Source organism: Emydura macquarii, unplaced genomic scaffold, assembly GCF_026122565.2.
Source record: "Emydura macquarii macquarii isolate MOO-44397 ecotype Brisbane River unplaced genomic scaffold, CSIRO-AGI_Emac_v2 contig_561, whole genome shotgun sequence".
In the NCBI taxonomy this organism is placed as follows: Eukaryota; Metazoa; Chordata; order Testudines; family Chelidae; genus Emydura; species Emydura macquarii.
In genome coordinates, this window is record NW_027130698.1 from 9,365,716 (window position 1) to 9,387,972 (window position 22,257).

At 40.0% G+C, this 22,257-nt stretch overlaps 1 protein-coding gene across 1 annotated transcript in view; it reads left to right on the forward strand.

Moving 5' to 3' along the window:
- Nucleotides 1–15,148, forward strand: part of CLEC3A (C-type lectin domain family 3 member A) — a 30,424-nt gene extending 15,276 nt beyond the window's left edge. The window contains exons 2-5 of the mRNA XM_067539982.1: nt 7,934–7,998; nt 9,873–9,898; nt 12,187–12,270; nt 14,637–15,148. Coding sequence (XP_067396083.1) covers nt 7,934–7,998; nt 9,873–9,898; nt 12,187–12,270; nt 14,637–15,028 — 567 coding nt within the window. The 3' untranslated portion in view covers nt 15,029–15,148. The remainder of the gene's footprint in view (nt 1–7,933; nt 7,999–9,872; nt 9,899–12,186; nt 12,271–14,636) is intronic.
- Nucleotides 15,149–22,257: the final 7,109 nt, after the last annotated feature.

Genomic DNA, 22,257 nt, shown 5'->3' on the forward strand with positions numbered 1-22,257 from the left:
TTCACAGACAAGGTCAGCTCCCAGACTACTGCACTGGGCAGCACAGAATGGGGAGGAGGTGAACATCCCTCAGTGCTGAAGGAACAGGTCCAAGACTATTTAGAAAGATTGGACATACACAAGTCCATGGGGCCAGATGCACTGCACCCGAGGGTGCTAAGGGAGTTGGTTGATGTGATTTCAGAGCCATTGGCTATTATCTTTGAAAGCTTGTGGCAATTGGGGGAGGTCCCTGATGACTAGAAAAAAGCAAATATAGTGCCCATCTTCAAGAAAGGGAGGAAAGAGGATCCAGACCGGTCAGCCTCACCTCAATCCCTGGAAAAATCATGGAGCAGGTCCTCAAGGAATCCATTTTAAGGCACTTGGAAGAGAGGAAGGTGATCAGGAACAGTCAACATGGATTCACTAAGGGAAAGTCATGCCTGACCAACCTGATTGCTTTCTATGAAGAGGTGATTGGCTCTGTGGATGTGGGGAAAGTGGTGGACGTGATATACCTTGACTTTAGCAGAGCTTTTGATACGGTCTCTCACAGTATTCTTATCAGCAAGTTAAAGAAGTATGGGTTGGGTGAATGGACTATAAAATGGATAGAGAACTGGCTAGAGCATAGGGCTCAACGAGTAGTGATCAATGGCTCCATGTCTAGCTGGCAGCCAGTTACAAGTAGAGTGCCCCAGGGGTCCGTGCTGGGGCCGGTTTTGTTCAACATCTTCATTAATGATCTAGAGAATGGGGTAGATTGCACCCTCAGCAAGTTTGCAGATGACACTAAGGTAGGGGGAGTGGTAGCTACCCTGGAAGGTAGGGATAGGATACAGAAGGATCTAAACAAACTGGAGGATTGGGCCAAAAGAAATCTGATGAGGTTCAACAAGGACAAGTGCAGAGTCCTGCACTTTGGATGGAAGAATCCCATGCACAGCTACAGACTGGGGACCGATGAGCTAGGCAGCAGTTCTGCAGAAAAGGACCTGCAGATTACAGTGGATAAGAAGCTGAATATGAGTCAGCACTGTGCCCTGGTTGCCAAGAAGGCTAATAGCAGATTGGGCTGCATTAGGAGGAGCATTGCCAGCAGATCGCAGGAAGTGATTATTCCCCTCTATTCGGCATTGGTGAGGCCGCATTTGGAGTATTGTGTCCAGTTTTGGGGCCCCCACTACAATAAGGATGTGGAGTAGTTGGAGAGAGTCCAGCAGAGGGCAACAAAAATGATTAGGGGGCTGGAGCACAGGACTTATGAGGAGAGGCTAAGGAAACTGGGCTTGTTTAGTCTGCAAAAGAGAAGAATGAGGGAGGATTTGATAGCAGCCTTTAACTACCTGAAAGAGGGTTCCAGGGAGGATGGGGCTAGGCTGTTCTCGGTTGTGGCAGATGACAGAACAAGGAGCAACGGTCTCAAGTTGCAGGGCGGGAGGTCTAGGTTGGACATTAGGAAAAAGTTTTTCACTATGAGGGTGGAGAAACACTGGAATGGGTTACCTAGGGAGGTGGTAGAATCTCCATCTTTAGAGGTTTTTAAGCTGCAGCTTGACAAAGCCCTGGCTGGGATGATTTAGCTGAGGTTAGTCCTGCTTTGAGCAAGGGGTTGGACTAGATGACCTCCTGAGGTCCCTTCCAACTCTATGATTCTATGAAAGAAAGCACCATACTTTACAGGGGAGAAATTAACACAACAGCTCATCTTTTTAAAAAGAAAAAAAAAAGACCTAGGTCTAAACAAACTGAGATGCTGCCAGTAATTCTTAACTCAGGACTGAAATCTTTGCCAAGTCAGAAGGGGCAGCACTTTAAAAGACTCCATTCAGTTACTTCACTGGACCTGGAATGCAAAGCAAAAGAAGTTTTACTTTTAATCCTAATGCTCCTTGTTCTTAAAGAAGACAAAAAAAAAAAGTCCCATTTTTCTCTTTAATAAACAAAGAAGGTATAATTCTCTCTTCCCCAAAAATGCAGGATTTAAAAAATGTAAAAATTGGGGGTTTGGCACAGAAAACCCAAACCACATCCTGTGCATGAGATCTGCAGGAGTTTATTTGGGTATTCAGCTGGATTTGAATACTTCACATATTAATTGGCAAAGAAATGTTCTGATGGATAATTTCTTCTTATGGTTTTCCTCTCCAAATACATAGCACAAGAATGCAGGGAACAGTCAACAGAATGGTCACTCAGATGAGCTGTGCAGTCAGGTCCCCAATCAGGCATGAGTTGATTGACTTAACCACTAAGATGTTTGCTGCAACTAGGAAAAAGATCCACCATATTTAGTGTATAAAATTGTGCTGAAGTAGAAAATGGAAGCCATTGGGTTGAAGATTTCATTAAGTTCTATGGAAATAACTTAATGCATTTTATATGGTAAAAATACTCATTTATTTATGAGTGAATCTTTTCTGAAACACAATGTACCAAAATAATTTTTTTTGTTATGACACTAGGGTTTAGCCTAACAAAAACAGTATGTGGAACATGTTGGAATTATTATAATACCCTTCATAAATTATACTAATTTATCCATAATTCCTTTAAGTGGTATTTTATACAGTTGCCCTAAACCTGCATAAAAGCCTAAATATTACTACATCCAAACAATAACACATTTATAAGCATCTGATCAAGATTCTTACAAATGGGTTAATCCCAGGGGTGCTTAGATCACAATTGCTCTGCTCCAGTGTGATCAGGAAGGTATTAGTAATGAATCCTTTAAGCGTTTACTTTTTTATACCCTTCAACAAACAACTGATGTCATTCCCAAGTACTGACTCAAGCTAAAAATTAACTGGAAACAGTTCACGCTTATTACAAATCTTAATTGATTCACAAAGGAACACAGCAGTGTATCCCTGTCAACACACCATGACATGATAGGCTACAATTTAATGCAATTGCCTGACATTGCTTCATGTTTATTTGGTGGCTGTCTGCAACTCCATTTGACTAACATTGCCTTTCTTTACCATCACCCCATTATACCTATATCCTGACTATTTCAAGAGAAGGGGAGGAATAAGGATACAATACTCTAGCCTATCTACGTAGGACAGTGATAGTTGCCTTAGAAAAGCACAAGTGGCCTTGTGTTTGCCAGTCACACAACTCTCAACGTGCAATGGCCCAAACATGCGATCCTATGTGTGACACAAAGTATTCATGCAGCAAACATAAAATATGGTCAGATGCTTTCATTTGAAATTAGTGCCCATAACTCTGCATCTAGCCTATAGCTGTGCTGAAGGTCTTTCTAGTCTTCACTATAGGAGCAGACTAATTCCTGTCATGCAGTCTCTCTATCTCTCGTGCATAGCACAGGCTTCCTTTTTAACTAGAACATTTCCCTTTAAAAGAATGGGTTAACATGACAGGAAAAAATATTAGCAATCTCAAACTGCATACACATACCCAAAATATGGCTAAAGACATCTACAAAACCACACACACTCTGAGGTTGGCCCATCCCTTTTCCAAACATACAACTTCATTTACACAGTACCCATGGGCTGCTTCCTTGTTCTGGGATTTCTGCCATAATTCCTCTTTATGCCTGCTTGGTCTGAGCTCAGATCCTAAAAAAAGGCCCTTACAAGACTTTGCGGACTGATAAATTGAACCATACAGTAGTTTTCCAAGCACAACATATTCAGCCGCTTGAAGGGTTTGCAAACTCATTACATTTTAACGGAAACAAGTGCTGATTATCCAGTGTGCTCCATGCTTTCCACCGTGGCTAGTCATGAAATGACATATGGAGAGAGTACTATGATAGAGAATGAGACCTCATTCTAAGCTTTACATTATCGACTTTTATCTATCGTGTTAGTTCTTCAGGTTGTGCTCCTGGAAATTCCAGTTTGCTCAGTGTAATTCTTGGCAGCTTTTAGATTCTCTTTACATCCTGAGTGCAACAGGCAATTGGCCACAAACTCAAGAGCTTTTCTATCTAAGCCTATGTTGGTCTTGTTTGTCAGAGTGTGGAACTCTGGAAAACAGCTTGCTATAACTCCAGAAATAGCTATTGCAACAACATGTCAATTTCACATTTTGTCCAAGCATGGCATGACACAAATAGTAATCTATTAGCTTTAAAAGCTGGAGGAGGTAGTAAAAACCTCAGTAAAACATAGTTGGACTAAAAGCAATATTTGAACAGCTTTCCTTTGAGTAGATCAATGCACTCACCGTCTTTAAAGGCCTTTTCACCAGCAGGTTTTATTTGCAGCTCTACCAGCTCAAGATCTAAATGAATGACATGACCATCCTTCACAGTAATTTCTTATTCCGTGCAACAGGGAATGATTTCTGCATCCACATCTATTTCAGGAGCTCAACCCAGCATCCAAGTCTAGTTCCACATAGATCTCTTAGTACTTGACAGGTAACTGCATGTTGTTTCCACAAACCTCTTATATACACAGTGGAAGCTGATAATGAGCCAGGTTGTAGCAGCAGATAAAGATCTGACAGTCAGCAGGTCAAACTTTCTACCCTGAGGAGCCTCCATGGACCAACCGTTTGTTGGTTTGTTGTTTGTTTCTATAAACAAAGCTATTTCATTTTCTGAATATCCCTGTTATTGGAAAGCAAGTGTGGACAAACTGTGGAAACTGAACCTAAAGACCCTCCTGGGACACAGAATGATATTGTGGACTATGGCTTTTGCAAGTTGGAGGTGAATATAAGACCTTGTCTAAACACAGAAGTTGAACTGCCTTAATTATATCAGTATAGCTAAAGCAGTACACACCCCCACCAACATAATGCCCCAGTATAATGTATTCCTATATGGGAAGGGAAATAAATTATACTTGCATAAGGCACCTTTACACTGATATAACTGCATCCACACTATGGTTTGTACTGGAGTTATCCCTGTAGTGTAAAAATCACACCCCTAGCGGACAGACAGTTACAGTGGAACAAAAACTGTGTGTGGAGCTAACCTAAGTCAGAGTCTAAAATCTACTATTCAGACCTGCAATACTAGTCTAACAGCCCTCATGGCTTCTCAAGATAGCCAAAAGGGCAGTTTTGTGGCTTAAGTTTCAGACTGAAATTCCACGGAGCCAGCTCAGGATTTCATCCTATTGAAACGAATACACGGAGTTCTGGGCAATTGGTTCTGTTGGATGAGGCCTTTGAAACAAACACTCTGGCTGCTTTTAAATGGACACTGAAGCCCGATGACACAATCCATAAGAGTACAGTTCTTCTGTCACATCCTGGGGCAAGCATTCTCTTAGCTGACGAGTCTGTTTTAATTATGGCTACTGCAACAGGAAAATGGATGTTTACAAAGTTCCTTTGTATAGTGCAAATATATTTTAGTCAGATCCATTTCATGTACACAAAATATTTTATTAGAAAATTCATGATCCTAGGAATAGACAAGTGTAAGTTACAATAAAATCTGCCATCCTGCTAGGCTTGCCATTATGAAGGGATATCCGACATTCTGTGTGTTTTGAAGAGGTGAGAGGAAAATATTTGCTAAACCAACCCAAATTGAGGTTAGATTCTAAGTGGTAGATGGTAACTTCAACGATACACCCATGCAAGGGAATACAAGGTCTCTTTAGCTCCCTTCATGGGCTAACCTGGGGTCTGGGCACTCAGGAGTAAGTACGAGATGTATGGTCACTTACGAGATATATGGCCCAGAGAAGGCAGGTGGTGAATGAGTGGAGCCTGGGCTCAAATTCTGCCCCCACCCCTACTTTCTGAGCAGAGCAGCTGAGCTCCTGGATGGGGGCAAGGGTGGAGTGGGATGTCTTGTAATTTCTGATGATGTAGCAAATTCCTATCCTCCAGGAGCAAGGCAGAGTTAGGAAGGAATTTTTTGTTTGAAAGACACAATATCTTCCAAGGCTGCTCCTGGGGATGGTGCATTTTAAGCAAAATCCCTTGCTCAAGGTTGTACCTAAAGTCACACTCTCACCCCCAGTCATATTAATGCTGCCATGTACACTGATTTGTGGTTTGCTGTCTTCATAAAAATATAGTGTAAAGGATTTCCTTTTCCTGTGGAAATTGCTCTGTTTCTTTAACATGTCCAATACCATGTGCATATGTAACCCACTGTTCATTGTGTGTTTTATAGAATCATAGAAATGTACGTCTGGAAGGGACCTCAAGAGGCCAGCTAGTTTAGCTACTTGCACCAAGACAGGACCAAATAAACTTAGAATCATCCCTGGCAGATGTTTGTTAAATCTGTTCTTAAAAACCTCCACTGACGGGAATTCACAACCTCCCTTGGCAACCCATTCCCCTTAGAGTTAGAAATATCTAATATCTAACATAATTCCCCCTTGCTAAACTGATTACTTTTTGTCTTACCTTTGGTGGACATGGAGAAAAAACTTATAACAGCCCTTTACATATTTGAAGAGCGTTATTAAGTTCTCCCCCTCAGTCATCTTTACTCAAGAGTAAACATGCCCAGTTTTTCACTCTTTCCTCAAAGATCCTGTTTTCTAAACCTATCATTTTTTATTGTTATCGACTGGAGTCTCTCGCTCTCCAATTTGCCCACACCTTTCTTAAAATGGGGTCCCCAGAACAGGACACAATACTCCAGCTGAGGCCTCACCAGTGCCAAGAAGAGCAGAACATGTATCTCAGTGTCTTACATGGGACACTCCTGTTAATACACCCCAGAATATTAGCCTTTTCCACATCTGCATCACATTATTGACTCACGTTCAATTTGTGATCCAGTATTACCCCCGGATTTTTTCCCGCAATACTATTGCCTAGCTAGTTATTCCTCCTTTTGTAGTTGGGCAAGAAAAAAAAATCAAATGAATAAGTATAGTACCTTGCACTTGTCTCTATTGAATCTATCTTGTTGATTTCAGCCTAATTTTCCCCTTGATCAAGGTCATCCTGAATTCTGTCCCCAAAGTGCCTGCAACCCCTCCCAACGTAATGTCATCTGCAAATTTTAAAAGTGTAGTCTCCACTTCATTATCCAAGTCACTGATGACATTTCTGAAATGTACAATTCCCTCTGTATCTGATGCTCAGAGGATATGAGTCTCTTACAGCTCTCAGATTGGTTGCCTGGCTTTTTTAGCTCATGCTGTAGAGAGACATGCTTTTAGCGGTAGTGGTTTGCAGTTCAATCTTTGGTGTGACAGTTAAAATGGCAGCTGTCACACTTACCTACTGTGTTATCAAAGCAGAGTATACATTGACATATACGGCTTGTTAATGGTCAGCAGCATGTCAGAATGCCCACTACTACCAGACCCTGTTGTGCTGTGATATTTAAGAACAACATCAAGGAGCTAATGTTATCGTTACAGAGACTTCATTATGCTTATCTAAGATAACTGGGAAGTGCCTAGATCCTATAGAGAGAGGTGGTAGAGGGACCGAGTCATACTTTATATTTAAGGATGCATTTCTAAATAGTTTTTAAAGTGTTAATTAATGATTAATAAATGTTTTAATTTTTAATCAAGTGTTATGGATTGCTATAATCAACAGGTTGTGTATAACACCTTCTACTGATGTCTTGATAACCAGGGCTAGGGAATCATAGAATCATAGAATATTAGAGTTGGAAGGGACCTCAGAGGTCATCTAGTCCAACCCCTGCTCAAAGCAGGACTAACCTCAGCTATATCATCCCAGCCAGGGCTTTGTCAAGCCTCAGCTTAAAACCCTCTAAAGATGGAGATTCCACCACCTCCCTAGGTAACCCATTCCAGTGCTTCACCACCCTCATAGTGAAAAACTTTTTCCTAATGTCCAACCTAGACCTCCCCAACTGCAACTTGAGACCGTTGCTCCTTGTTCTGTCATCTGCCACCAGCAAGAACAGCCAGGACACACCTATATACTGTACAGGCACTTCTCTGAAACTATTATCTTGTTCTCCTGAATCTCATCTGGTTTGGTTTTGTTGTTGCTCTCGTAGCTGTTCTGGTTGCGGCGAAAACCTCCCAAATGTGAATCAAATGTGGCCGATGCAGAGATGTCTAGGTGAGTCTGAAACCAATCTCACAGGTGTGAACTGCCCCATTCATCTCTGTGAGGTCTGACCTCAGATACCCAGTGATGATGATTTGAACATCAACACGATTAACTATTTCATTCCTCCTGTAAAAGAGGAGAGGCAGGGTCACAGATCTGCACAATTCCCTATGACCACCATCTGATCTTGGTGGTCATTTTTTTTCTTCTGCTTATTTTTTTTCTTCCAGTCATGAAGGATCCCAGGCCCAAGGAGGACAGCAGATTCCATTGGCATATTCAAGTCCCACCCAACTCAAACAGCCCAGTGGACCTCAATCAGCTGAGAGGTGTCTGATATTGATGACTCAGGTGAGCAGCCTTTATTTTGTGGGAAGAGGCTGGAAGAGTACCAACACTTTGTTCCCCAATTTGACCTCAGTCTATAACACATGGTGCTCATGTCTGTAAACCTGTAACATCTATTAGTCACTTATAACCTTTGCTATTTATAAATGTACCCTTAATATAGAGTGTGCCCAAAACCCGTTGAAGAGTTACAGAGTTCAGGTCTGCTGCCATTGAACTCAGTGGCAAAACCCCCATTGAGCTCACTGGAAGGATGATCATGTCCATTGTCTATCTTTAACTGGCTTAGGCCAGACCCATTTTCAAGAAGCTGGATGGGGATGTTGCTAAATCATGCTTCTATGACATTCACGTAAGTAGTATGGTTGCATCTCCATGAAAGGGAGAATGCATGGATTAATGTTTCCTGGATGCCCACTTGCTTTTCCATGACATTCATCCTCAAAGTTTTAAACATTACTCCTGAAAAATGGAGTTCACTGATGGCAAAACAAATCAAGTATTCAGTTCGGGTACATGCTCTGTAAAATGGATCTGTCCCAGCTGAAATCTGCAAGGAAATAGGAGTCCAAGAGGTGGCATGAGAACAAGGGGTTTCCTTATGCTGAAGCCAGCTGAAGCTTTAAACACATTTCATAAGCAAATACTGCCAACTCTATCACCACAGTTTTATAAAGCTGACCTCAGTCAGTTCATGTTGAGATGCGGCTGTGTGATTTGCTCTGTTAGCTGCTTCAGAGACTCTCTGGGAGCTTCTTATTAGCTTTTGAAAAGAGACATGGCACAGACTGGACTTCTAATTTTTCTCCTCATTACCATACTACTGCTGGATCAAACTACTGGCCAGGCTTCCAAGTTCAAAGCCAGAAAGCACAGTAAACGTAGAGTGAGAGGTAATCGGTTTAATTTGGGGGAGTATATACCATGGGAATGTACAACATTCTGAACTAGTATTTGAACCAGTGGTTAATATTATTTTTAAAATATTTTATCAAAAGGTATTTGTGCCTATGTTTACTCTGTCTAGAGAGAGGATTTTGTAGACATTATTTGGGTTACAATTACTAGTTAAGCGAAGTGTAAGGTGCCAGACTGTTTTACGTAAATATAGCGTATAGAGCCAAATAATGTCCTCTCACCTCCATTGACTTTATTTGGGATTCTGAGTTGTAATAGAGATTGCAGTTTGGCCCATTTTCTTCAGTTACATATGATACAATGGATATCACCAAGAATGGAATATCATGTGCAACTGGTCAAAATAAACTGAATAAACTAACAGATTCCCATGGATTATTTTGGGGATTTATTTTCCATGACCTAGAAATTTTTTGTAACTTTTCAAATGGGATATTTGTAGGATATTCTTCTGCTCTATTTAGGAAGTGCTGTACAATGGTGGACAAAAGGAGCCAGAAATAATTGGTGAGAAAAGTATCGTTTCCCAATAAAAATATGCAGAGCAAAGATGAAAACTTTGAATGTTGTTGGGAAACGTGTGTATTTAATTTAAATTCTTACTTCCTGTTTTTTAGAAAGCACAATGTAGGTTACACCGTTGGTGAGTATTTAGGTGTTAGTCAGTGAAAAGTAAGCAGCTTACATAAGTCCATTTCTTACTTTGCTCACACTACTCTGAAAGTAAGGAGAGTGTATGTCATTTGTTTCCCCTTCTCATAAATCTATCTGTCTGGTTTTGAGAGTTTTATACCCTGCTCATTACCTTGATACCTGGGAGCCCTGAGTCCTATTATAACCCATGTGCATTTTTGTGCAGTAGCAAAGTAAGAAAATAAGCCTGTCGGTGTGTGTATTTCACTCCCCCCACTTCCCACGGCTTAACAGTTACACGGTTTTATCCTTTTTTTAATTTCACACAGACTCACTTTTCTGTTCTTCTTAGGTGTTTTTTCCCTCTCAAACATTAGTAAGTAACTGCAAGGAAGGGAAAAGATGACATTGAGAAAGAGCTGTTTTGTGTAATGTGGCAAGGTTGTTTTTGCATCACCATTTTGTGGGTGCTGCAGTAAGTGCAACAAAATGGTGACCTGCTGCACTAAAGCCAGGCCTGTGTTAAATTCTGATGTTCATACAATCAACTTTTCTCTGAATATACAGGACATTTCTCCAGCTCCTATTTGAATCTTATGCACAAATGCAACAGAGCTTAGCCTTAAAAGTCAGAGTACACATTTTGGACTATAATAAACAGGCATATAGAATGTCAATTACCAGGAGCAACCAATGATCCACATTTTTCAGGCAGCTATTAGGACATGGTCTTAGTGAAAATGCAATTACATTTGTGGGGAAGAAAGTCAGTTTGGCTTTTTTTTTTTTTTTCCATGGGAACTCTAGATTCTGAAAATAATCCTGTGTTTTGGAAGATCCTGAATGTATTTCACCAGCTATCGCACCCCTGCACATTCAGGTCTACCTCTGGATGAAATCCTGGTTTCCTTCAAGTTGATGGGAGTTTTGCCATGGACTTCATGAGGCCAGGATTTTATCCCTACTATCCCAGGATCTCCTACTGATGCATAAGAGCAGGAAGCTTTAGGTTTCCTGTTTATTTGAAGCTCACACAGAACAAAACACCTGCATAATTGCCTGTTTCATTGCACACCAGGAGTGTAGTATGAATTCATGTACTTTGCTTATGAGCATGTTTACAATGTCCCCTCCAAATTGCTTGAATAAACCACAGTGGTGATGATAATCTGGCAATTATAATTTGGGTGCCTAATGATAAGCATCTAAATCTACATATAGGGTCCAGTCCTGCAAACCCTATTAGCCAGAGTGCTCACTTGATCTCAGTGACGCTACTCATGGCAGTAGAGGATTACAAGATCAGACCGTTAGGCATCTCAGTAAAAGAGGCCTGATGTTCAGAGATGTTGAGCATGCCACCACTGTGTTGCTTTCAAGGCTGACTTCCATGGGAATTGCAGGTGCTCTACGCATCTTAACATCAGGGTTCTTTCATTTAAGTGACTATCTTAATGGAAAATGTCTGCCATATCGTCTTTTGGGATTGTTTGGGGTTCTTTTGCCAAGACAAGTATATAAAACATGTTGTAGCCCAATTACTAATATAGAATTTTCAAAAGCAAAAATCCCAGGAAAACAAACTCTCAACATCTCCACCCCATCTAATAGTTAAATTAGGCCTGATATAGACCAAAACCACATCTCTTCAGCAGCTTTAGTAATATAATGACTGATCTCTGAGCTAGAGTCTGAATTTATAGTTTAGCAACACATTAAAAAGTTGGACTAAATGAACTACCAGGAAAGTTTATTGGAATTTCATGTGTATTTCCCTAAAGAGACCCCAAAATGCAATTCACTATAAACCAATGAGCAAAACAGGAAGCTATCATATTAATATTATACTTAATCTTGGGAAATAAATTTTACTATACCTATGTTATTTAAAATAGTTAAATATGCAATTTATTTTGTGTATGAATATTTGTTGCTTGATTCTCATCTTGCATACATTTTATGTTGGTATAATCCCACTGATTTCAATGATAGAAAGTGAACTGGTGTCACAGAGAACAGAGTCAGACCCAGGTGAACATTTTGTTTGTCTTGTAATTATTACTAGAATTGCAATGCTTTTGATATTATGATTTTATAGCATTTAAATGATTGCTACTTAAATTTTATTGCATTATAGCATTTTGATTGTCTCAATATTGTAATTACTATGATTTTTCTCCCAACCAAAGAGTTATGTAAATCTCATGCACTCAGAAACCCATAATATTTTAAAAGAGCTTCTGATTTAAAGATATTCTTGAATGTGTATTTATTTATTCATTCTTTCTTTCTTTTAAGAAAAGGATGGTGATCTAAAGACTCAAATTGACAAGTTGTGGCAAGAAGTAAACTCTCTGAAAGAAATGCAGGCACTTCAGACAGGTAAAACATGTTTTTATTAGTCTATTGCTAGGAAATGTCACTAAACATTTTTCAGTGAAAGCAAACATTCCACTGTCCCCGGTCATATTCAGTGGGGTGTGATGCTTCTTTGACAAGTGGGATTCCTTAGCACCATGAAATTCCTGCTTCCTTAGTTCATGAAGCTGGGGTGGTGAGCCAGGTACTAAATGAAGCATTCAAAGGGAATGAAAAGATGGGATAAAAGTGGAGCTATGAAAGCAAAACATTCACTGAGTCCAATTGCTTAATTCTTACCCATTTAAATCAGTTGAAGGTTTGGGAGCTTAGGGTATTCAGGATTGGTCCCTATCATCTCAGTACCAAACATCACAGTATCTAGACACTATACTATACTATACTATACTATGGCTATACTTAGTACAGTAGTGGAATGCCATGGCTTAGTGTGTGTCAGGGAATGGATATTAGGTGGTCATAAACACCCTTCCCTTCTTCCATTGCTAAATGGGTTGTGGCTAGATCCTGCCTAGATGAGATAGGGATCCAAGTATGGAAAGATGGGTCATAGTATGGAAATGGCTGAGAGCCCCGGCTGACACCAAGAGAGGCTAGAAAGATTGGAATTTTTGAAGGTTGCAATTTGCTAAAAGATTATTGTTACCATGAAAACAAACTTCAAAGTTACAGCCACTGCTAGCTGAGAAGCAGCCTGATTCAATATGCAGAAAGTCTCACATATTTAAAGAGCCTGGTGAAATTTCGAGAAAAAATAACTGACTAGGAGATCGTTTCGATCTGTCATAACTACGGAAGTTGGTGATGGTTTGTGTGTTAGGAGACATGGTACCAGAAATGACATCATTCGTATGAGACATAAAACATGTTTTGACCTGGGATAGTGATATTTGGGGAGTTTAGTTTAGTTTTGTTTTAAATTTCGGGTTACATTGAACTCTCAGTTTTACAATATTTTTTTTCATTTAAATAGTCAAAGGAACTTTGTATAACGAATTATGTATTTCTAACTAAATGGAAGCCTGTTATGAAAATATTATTGCTGTTTAAAAGTAATTCCTGTCTTTTTTTTCTACAAGTAGCTTCAAAATAAACATACAGCAGCCCAGAACTTACATTTGGTCAAAGCCAAAAGGCATTCAAACCTCAAACATTCAGAGCTCTATTCTGAATCTAGAGCCCACAGTTTAAATGTAGATTTTAAATTCAGCAAAATTGGCTCTCCCATCTCTAGTTCTGACCATAAACCCATAGAACTTAAAAAAGGACCAGGGTTTTTCAGTCCATGAGATTTCCTAAAACTCCCAGATTATAACTAGGCTTATATTTTTAAATTTAAAATTCTTAAATTTTCACACTAGGTTCTCCTGGTCAGCAACTGTGGTGCAGTGTTGCTATATGCCATTTAGCAGTGATGTTTTACAATTCAAATATGACTGGATTTCAGTAATTACTGGAATGCTATTGATATATAGTCTATAAAGCCATTTTGGAACTTTCCGGCTGAAAAGTACTCTATAAAGACAAATTGTTAAGAATTGTATTATTAGTTATTTCAAATTTTCATTGGCCAGTCAGTCCTTCATAGCTGCAGTGGGTGAAAAGTTTGAAGGCCTAGGATGAAATCTCTTTGCAAGTGGACTAGGTTTAGACTAATACGCTTTACTTTGGCATTTAAAAGTCACAAGTATGAGAAGACCTTTAGATCCTGGTGTTTGGCATAAAGCCAAGTACACACCTACTTCCTGACAACTAAACTGGCTCTGCCCGCAATACAAATATCCATGTCTCCTCAGCGTACGTTATGAAACTGATGAGATGAAGCAAAATGTGTAAAGTTGGCAGTAGGGACTTTTTATAAAAATAAATTAAGTTAAACAAATAGGCCTAACTAGTCTTTGTGTGTGTGGGTGGGGAGGGTGTTCTCAAATAGAAGTATAAAAAATCCTTGAGGAAATTAAGTTCTTGAGTGGATCCAGGGTGGAGGACTGTGATCAAAGTAGATTAGTATAAAAATCTTACAGGTGGGATTTTCAGAAGCTCCTTCTGAAGTTAAGATCACAGGTCACACTGACTTTCAGTGGGACTTGCGGCCCTCACTCCGTTAGGGGCTTTTGAAAACCTCTCACTAAAAAGTCAACTCTATTACAGAGCAGCCCTAGCCATTTTGCCAGCCAAGGCAGAAAACTTTCTTGATGCTCTCCCCACCCTCACAAGCTTACCCATGAGCAAACGAGTGAACAAAATAAAAAAATAAAGAAAAGCTGAGCAGCACTGCCCTGCTTTCCTGCCCCTAGAACTGGTCCAGATCCTATTCAGATATGTTACTCAGTTTCTTAATCAACATGCTCAACCATATCTGTTCACAGTCTGTCTTCGTGGAACAAAAATCCATAAGAAGTGCTACCTGGCGTCAGAAGTTGCCAAGCATTTCCATGAAGCCAATGAAGACTGCATAGCCAAGGGAGGAACACTGGCTATCCCCAGAGATAACGATGAAACCAACTCTCTTCAAGACTATGGCAAGAAAAGCCTGCCAGGGGTTACAGACTTTTGGCTGGGTATCACTGATATGGTAAATGAAGGGAAATTTGTTGATGTCAATGGGATGGCTCTAAACTATTTCAACTGGGCTCGCTCCCAACCGAATGGGGGGAAGCGTGAAAATTGTGTCTTGTTTTCCCAGTCATCTCAAGGCAAGTGGGGAGATGAAGTCTGCCGTACTGTCAAAAGATATATTTGTGAATTTCTGATCCCATAATTCCATTCCCATTAGCTGCACCGGTGTATTTTGATTATTTATGTGCAGTTTTTGCATGTTAGCAATTCCTCCCATTTACAGTGGTTCATTGAAAATACTTATTGAAATGCAAATCTCTCACAATACACAAATCTCACTCTAAGGCAGGAATTTTCTTTATTAATTTATTTTCCATTCAACAGCTAAAAAGGTTGTGTTCAGTGAGGTCTTTCATCATGCAACTGTAGCATATGCTGTAAGTGAATATATATATAATGTTTTGTTTTGGGATATGTGGCATCATATTTTGCCATATTCTCACAGTCTGATGTTCATTTTACACCATCCTAAAGTCAAAATCCATCTCTCAGACCCACACTACATATCCTAATAGATTAATGTTTGCTTGATCACATGCAGAACTCCAGTCAATATTTATGAAGTTCCAAACATAGAACATTGACAAGAGAGTGAAGTTTGCCAACATAAGGGCGATGGAAGCTTAAGTAGGACTTTAGTAGCATATAAGTCTCTGCAAAGGGATGAATTTCACCCAGTAGAGCTCAACAATGTAGCTGTGAGATAAGATTTTGATCTAAAGGAAGAAAAAAAATGAATAAAAACTGATGTTATTTTGAAAGATTATGGAGTTAAAAATGGTCCTAGAAAGTAGGGAAAATATCCCCGCTAGCGATTCTGAGACATCAGCATGACTAGAAATGTTTGCTTCCAGTCAACTCAACTGTATTATTTTTAAATGTAAAGCATGTCATTTGGAATGTTCTGATGCCCATTCTGAAGCGCAGCATTAGGCCTAGATCATGCTTTTAGCTTGCCATCCATAATAAGGGGCAGTGCAGAAGCACCCCACCCAGCAAGAGTCGTATGAGGCATTGTACCTCTGAAAGACATATTGCCTTGTAGGGCTTCCTGGTTGTAATGGGAGGGAGTAATTTGTGACACCCCTTTAGAGGATCCAACGTAATTGTGGCAAACCAGCTCCATTGACTAGCATATAGGGATGGGCAGAGCCATGGCTTCATGTGCTCCTTCCCACTCCCTTCTCAATTGCTCCTCGGGAGAAATATGTAGGGCATAGCCTTTGCACCTACCCAAGAACAAGCATGGCAATTAACACACCCCAATGTGGAACAACGTGTCTTTGCTCCTACATCTCTGTGAGCCTCATTAGCCAGGGGACCATCTAGCCTCATTTAAACATTGTACCTCAAGCTGACTGCCTTAAAAAAAGAAGGGGCCAGATTCCCAGAGGGTGTAAATCACCATAGCTCCACTTCAGTCAATGGAACTACACCTATTTACCATAGCTGAGGGATTTGGCCCCAGGCATTATACAGAGCACTCTTGCTATGCTGGCTGCAAACATCTTTTGTATGTGTTCGCCATTCAAAAAATATTGTCCTTGTGCTTCTGCACTGACTTGTCTACATGCAAATTCCAGTTAAGCACATGATGTTTGAAAGTGGAGGAATTACACCCTTTATTTTTTTTTTGCTATTCTTAATCTTTCAAAAGAATTGTGAATAGTAAGGAACTCCTATACATTTAGAGAAATGGAAACAATGAAGAGAAGAAAGGAAGCCAGTGAAATACTTTCCTTTGCATCACCCAAGTACTGCTTTATCTTAGTGGTATGTAAAATGCAGTTTGCAAATAACCTCTTGCATCATAGAACCTGCATTCTGTTACTTGGAGGTCAACTCTTAGTTTTCCTTTTAATTGTACAATAAAACTTTAATTGCTAATAAATCAAACATATAATTCACTCGTATTTTTGAGAACATGAAGAACACATACAATCAGCATGTCAAAGATAAAGTGTATAAGGTTAAATGTACTGTGTACCCTAATATCAAGTACATAAGGAGGGGTTCACTTCAGATGCGTTGAGAAGTCAGTGTTCAGACACAGATTAGGCTTAGGATAGACTTGGGTTCAGGTTTAAAGCCAAATCTGGGCTAGGATCAGAGTTTAATGTCACCAAAATCTTGAAAGACTCTGGCCCAAAATAGTAGAAATCATGAGTTCAGCTGTTCTTGTGGCATTTCTGCCATCTTGGGAAGAGTTTCTCATGCAACTTCAGCAGCATCAAACACAGAAAATAGTAGGCCCCTTCTGATTTCAGATCCAGCCAAGAACCAAAACTATAGCAACAAATCTGGTATCAGTGACTGAGGATGGAGATTCCACTTCCAGTTGGGCCCATCACTAGTATTTGTAAGTGGAATGTGATACCTTTGAGTAAATTGTTCAACCACAAATGGCTCTTGCCAGCTGAGGCCAAAGTCATATAATTTCTCTCAAACTAATCACCATTAGGACTTGTTGGTAGTGGCTGGGAGACCAATGCAAGGTGGTGCAGGAAATGGTGTAGTCCTTTTTGATAGGTGTCACTCTTCCTGATGATCCAGCACTCCGGTATGGCAGTAAAGGAACTGTCATGTTTGTGGGACCAAAATCTTCCAGGTGAGATGCTACACCAAAATCTTGACCACCTCTAGTCATTTGCTGTCCATGGCCCTTGTCACCAGAGTAACAGGAATTCATGTGAGTTCTGTAGGCAGATTTCACTGTGGATATTTATATCCTAGCTAACTAAATTCTTCCTCAGTTTTAATCACAAACTTTTCTCCTTATTTTCAGCTGGGTGTCATGTGGCCGTGTACTGGCAAACAGCTGACCCCTTCCATTCCGGAGATGGCCACACATTAGTAGTGGGAAACGATGCATATAGAACCATATACATATAGAATCATTCTATACATGTATAATTACTATTACTTCACTTTCATTGGTGAAAGAACTATTTCCGTAGATTAACTCAATTCTTCCAGCAGTTGAGGAATCGGTAGTAGATGCTTGACTGCTCACTATGCTAGTCATCCTCTAAATTAAATTATGGGAGCAAAACAGCCCTCTCCAACAAGCTATCAAGATCTACCTGTCTTTACTAAGCTCAGCAGATCCTATGGTCCCTGTTTTGTTTTTAAAGTATGATTTAAATAAATGGAGAGCCCAACAGTAATTTGATATGGCCTCCTGAATGCCAGATCATGGGGTTAATTAATTATATAAATATATCTGAAAAACTACCTTATGTTCAACATGTAATTTCACCACAATGTTGGAACCCTATTCACATTTAATATCACAAATATCTACCAAATTCCAAGAGGTTACTCTTTTATTTCTACTCAGTTTTCTTCCATTTACTTTAGCTAACAGCAATATAAACTGGTTATGGACATTATTCGGGGACATTTTCCCATATACAGCAGATGTCATATACTTTGTTAAACAAACAGGCATCTTTGCCAATTAATTAGTTTGGAAAGTAACAGCCAATATGGGGGACTCAGACCTGGGTCTTAACATTCCCAGCCCGATGCTTTGTCTAATAACTGAAATATCACAAGTAGACCAGAAGGATAGGTGCAGAGGGATCAGAGGGCATGGAATGGTTGGCAAAAAGATGGGGCAGAGGGCATGGAATAGTTGGCAGGAAGTTGAAGGTGGGAGACAGGAAGTGGGCAGGGGAGAAAGACAAAACAAGTTAGACACTGAGTGTGGACACAGGAGGAATTGGGACAGACAGAGAGGATAGGAGAAGGAAACAGAGTGAGGGTAAAAGCCAATTGGAGGTAATCGGGCCAAAGCAAAGAATGTTCCTCTCCCCCCATTCACTCACATCCATGAAATAAGTCATCTGATGAGCTGCACTGAGCTTGGCAGTTGCGGATCTAGACAGCAGTGACTGGATAGTCCTAGAAGGACATTATTAACTAGCACAGACAATTCTCCTCTATTGCCCCCAGCCTTCCCCATCCCACAGACACTATATACTAATGGCACAGAGATGAGTACTGCCCTCTCTCCATGGAAAACAGGGTCAGGTTCACCTCTTTGCTCCTCTCCCTTCAAGAGGGCTAGCATGGTCTGTCTAGTGCAGGGGCCAGCTGGTGCCAATAAAGGGTCTGAGGCACAAACTGCCACATTCCCCTGGCTTTCCTCTAACTGTGATCATATGCTGCGTGAAGCCAGAGTGACTTGGCAGCAGGGGATGGGTGTTTGATACCTGATAAGGAAACAAGCCTGTCACAGATGGCTTGAATGACTTCACCGGCGCTTTGCAGGGGAATGTATTTCCTGACCAATTAGCCTTTCAGTGCTGTGGCTCCAGCAGCTCCAGAGTTGAAAAGCGATTCACTTGTATCCCAGAATGGTGAGCGAAATGGAGAATGCTCCCGAAGCAGTGCATTGGGTTTGAGGTAAGAGTGGCAAGCAGCATGAAAAGCACTGAGCCATAGGCTTTGAGCTATCATAGCCCAGCGGGCGTTGCACTTCTCTGTAAATCATCACAGTTTGGGAACACACTGACTCCCTCTCAAAAGAGAGAGAGCAAAGCGTTGTTGAAAAATTCTTGTCTCAAGTGCTCAGACACCATTGGGATGTGTAGAAGAAAACACAGTCTTCACTTCTGTTTGGGTGGGCAAGGAAAAGACCTTTATTACAAGGTAATTACCTAGGGCAATAGCTTTAGCTGAACTGCGCCCCCAATTTGCGTTGTGTGAGGGTTTTTATACAAACTTCTTACAAAGTCATTGTTATACAGCAAAATGCATTAAGCATGCGTAACACAAAGAAGAAATAATGGTGAGTTGCACAAACAATGTCACGCATACAGCTGTACAAGGAACTTCCCGTATTTGGTTACATTCCCATATTTGGTTACAAAAGAAGGCATGCGCATAGCTTATTGCTAAATTGGAAAAATATAGCTTTAGTTAAGAATAAAGAGACAGTCAGTAGTTTGCTATCTCATTCAGCTTCCGAGAAAACTTCGCCCAATCTAGCTGACCACACTTATCAGTCAGCACATTTCCTAACATCCTCTCAGCCTTCAGCTACATGCTCAAACTGTCTTTGTGACAAACTTCATGTTTCCACAGATGGAAGCCATGTAAGCATTTTGACAGACAAAAAGACTAGAGCTCAGACAGGCAGAGGAAAATTAATGAGTTACAAAATATTTTTGCCAACTTTTCCACGTGTTAAATAGTTTATTTCTTCATTTATGGTTATAAATGCACTTAATTGTAAGGCATTAATTAGCTCTTTATTTTTCTTTTGGATTATTAGTGAAATAAATTAACAAAAAATAAAACTAAAAAAGTAAGGAAAATATCAATGGCCTGGTTAAAGATAATCAAAATCAGACAAATAGATTATTAGATTCAACACACTATAAAGTGATTTCCAACATCTTGGGCAAGTCAAGTAGCGATCACACAACCTCTGTTCTTTATGTTCAAAAAATGAGGACAGCCATTTGAGAATTTAGCTGCTGTTTTATCATACCTGTAACTTCAAAGCTGTTTTCATTTCAAAGTGTTTGAAATGGAACAATGAATGGGTTTGTTTTTTTCAAAATGATTGAGTGTTTTTTTAATTCTCATCATTTGTATTGCAAATTTAATGAACTAGTTGCAGGCATTTAGGGTTTAACAAAAAACTGATCTTTAGTAAATGAAAAATTTTGATAATTTTTTCTATTGCAAAAAAATTGTGAAAAAAATTGACCGTATCAACAATTTTTTTAATTAAATGTTATTTCTGAAAACAGGCCATTTTTCAATAAAACGTGATTTTGTTTGTAAAATGTTGACCCCCTCTAATCTGCATCAGCATTTTATTTTATACAGATGTAAGTGTACGTCAAGATTCTCAGTATTTCTTGCTTCCAGCAGAGGTCTTCCTTTAATTAGTAGAACCCAGAAAGATTTTCGAACTGTAGCTACATACATACAAACACACAGCTATTAATTCCCTCAAATGATTTTTTTGCTATGATGTAATAAAATACAGGTTTGTCTAACAGTACATGACAAGGACTGAAAACCAAACAAGTAAGATAATATCTGGCTTTGGGGACCCATGATGACAGAGAACTTAAGACGAACTTAAGATGGGTTCTAGATCTGCTTTTGTCTGAACTCATTGATTGGAATGGGGGCTGTCATCTTCATATGAATTATTTATATTGCCTAGGCACCCCAATCAGAGACCAGGACTCCATTGTGCTAGGTGCTGCACAAAGGACAAAAAATCATCCTTGCTCCAAACAGCTTGTACTCCCTCCTTCTCTTCCCTCTTCATAATGGAGTGTGTTACATATTTTTATTATTTTTAACCCATGGATCTGGATCCATCCCCAAACCAGACCCTCCAGTAGTTAATACCTTGCCTTCCCAAACCCCACCTGTAATCCTACTGATGTTTTTCCTCCAAATTCCCCTTCTGCTGCCTTCTACCTGATTCCAAATTCTGATGGTCCTGCTCTTTGCACATGGTTGTACAACACCTAGCATAATGGGGCCCTGATCTCCTTTGAGGCTCCCAGGTGCCCCCATAATACAAATAATTATGGTATCCACTGAACATGGCTAGCGTAGCTTTGTTTTGATCACTGTCAGAGGAACACGTGATGGTTGGTTGGTTAGTAATTTCCCATTGATGACTTTCTTTAGAGAATAGTTGTGATGGCAGACCTGGAAATCAGCTGTTTCCTTTGCCTGGGTTGGAGAGAGTTCAATGTGATACATAGTTTGCAACTGTTAAGTAATTTACAGTAAAAATAACCAAGATCTGGAGTAGAAATTGCAGTACTGACACCTAGTGGTATAACAAAGCAGTGCGATTCCTACAGTGTTTTTAAAATGCCAGATGATCACAGTAGAAACTACCGCTAAAACTGATTTTCCTCCCCCTTTCTAATTCAATGCTAAAATAAATCAGTGCAGTGTAATATATCTGCATTAGGAAGGGAACCATGTTTTGGAAGTCTCCATTAACATCTAAATTAAAATGTTCCAAAGGCAAATGTATTGTCTGACTTATTTCTAGTCCATCTAACTGATGATGACTTATGTTCAAACTATGTTATGAGATAATGCCTAGAATGGACCCTTCTGTGGACAACCAGGCTAATGCAAGAAGCACAGAATCAGGCATACCCTTGGCAGGACTATGAGCTCAGAGCCTGCAGCTTGTTCTTGAGAGGCCCCATCCTGTGATATCCAGGAGGAGATAGGAAACTTTGTTATCTGTCCTGCCAGCTTAATTTGAGGAGACTATGTAGACACAAAGTTGATTAAAGGTGCCCAGGCTCTGTGCAACAATGATAAGTAGCCGATGTTTCACAGAAGCAATGCAGAGTACAAAGCCAGATT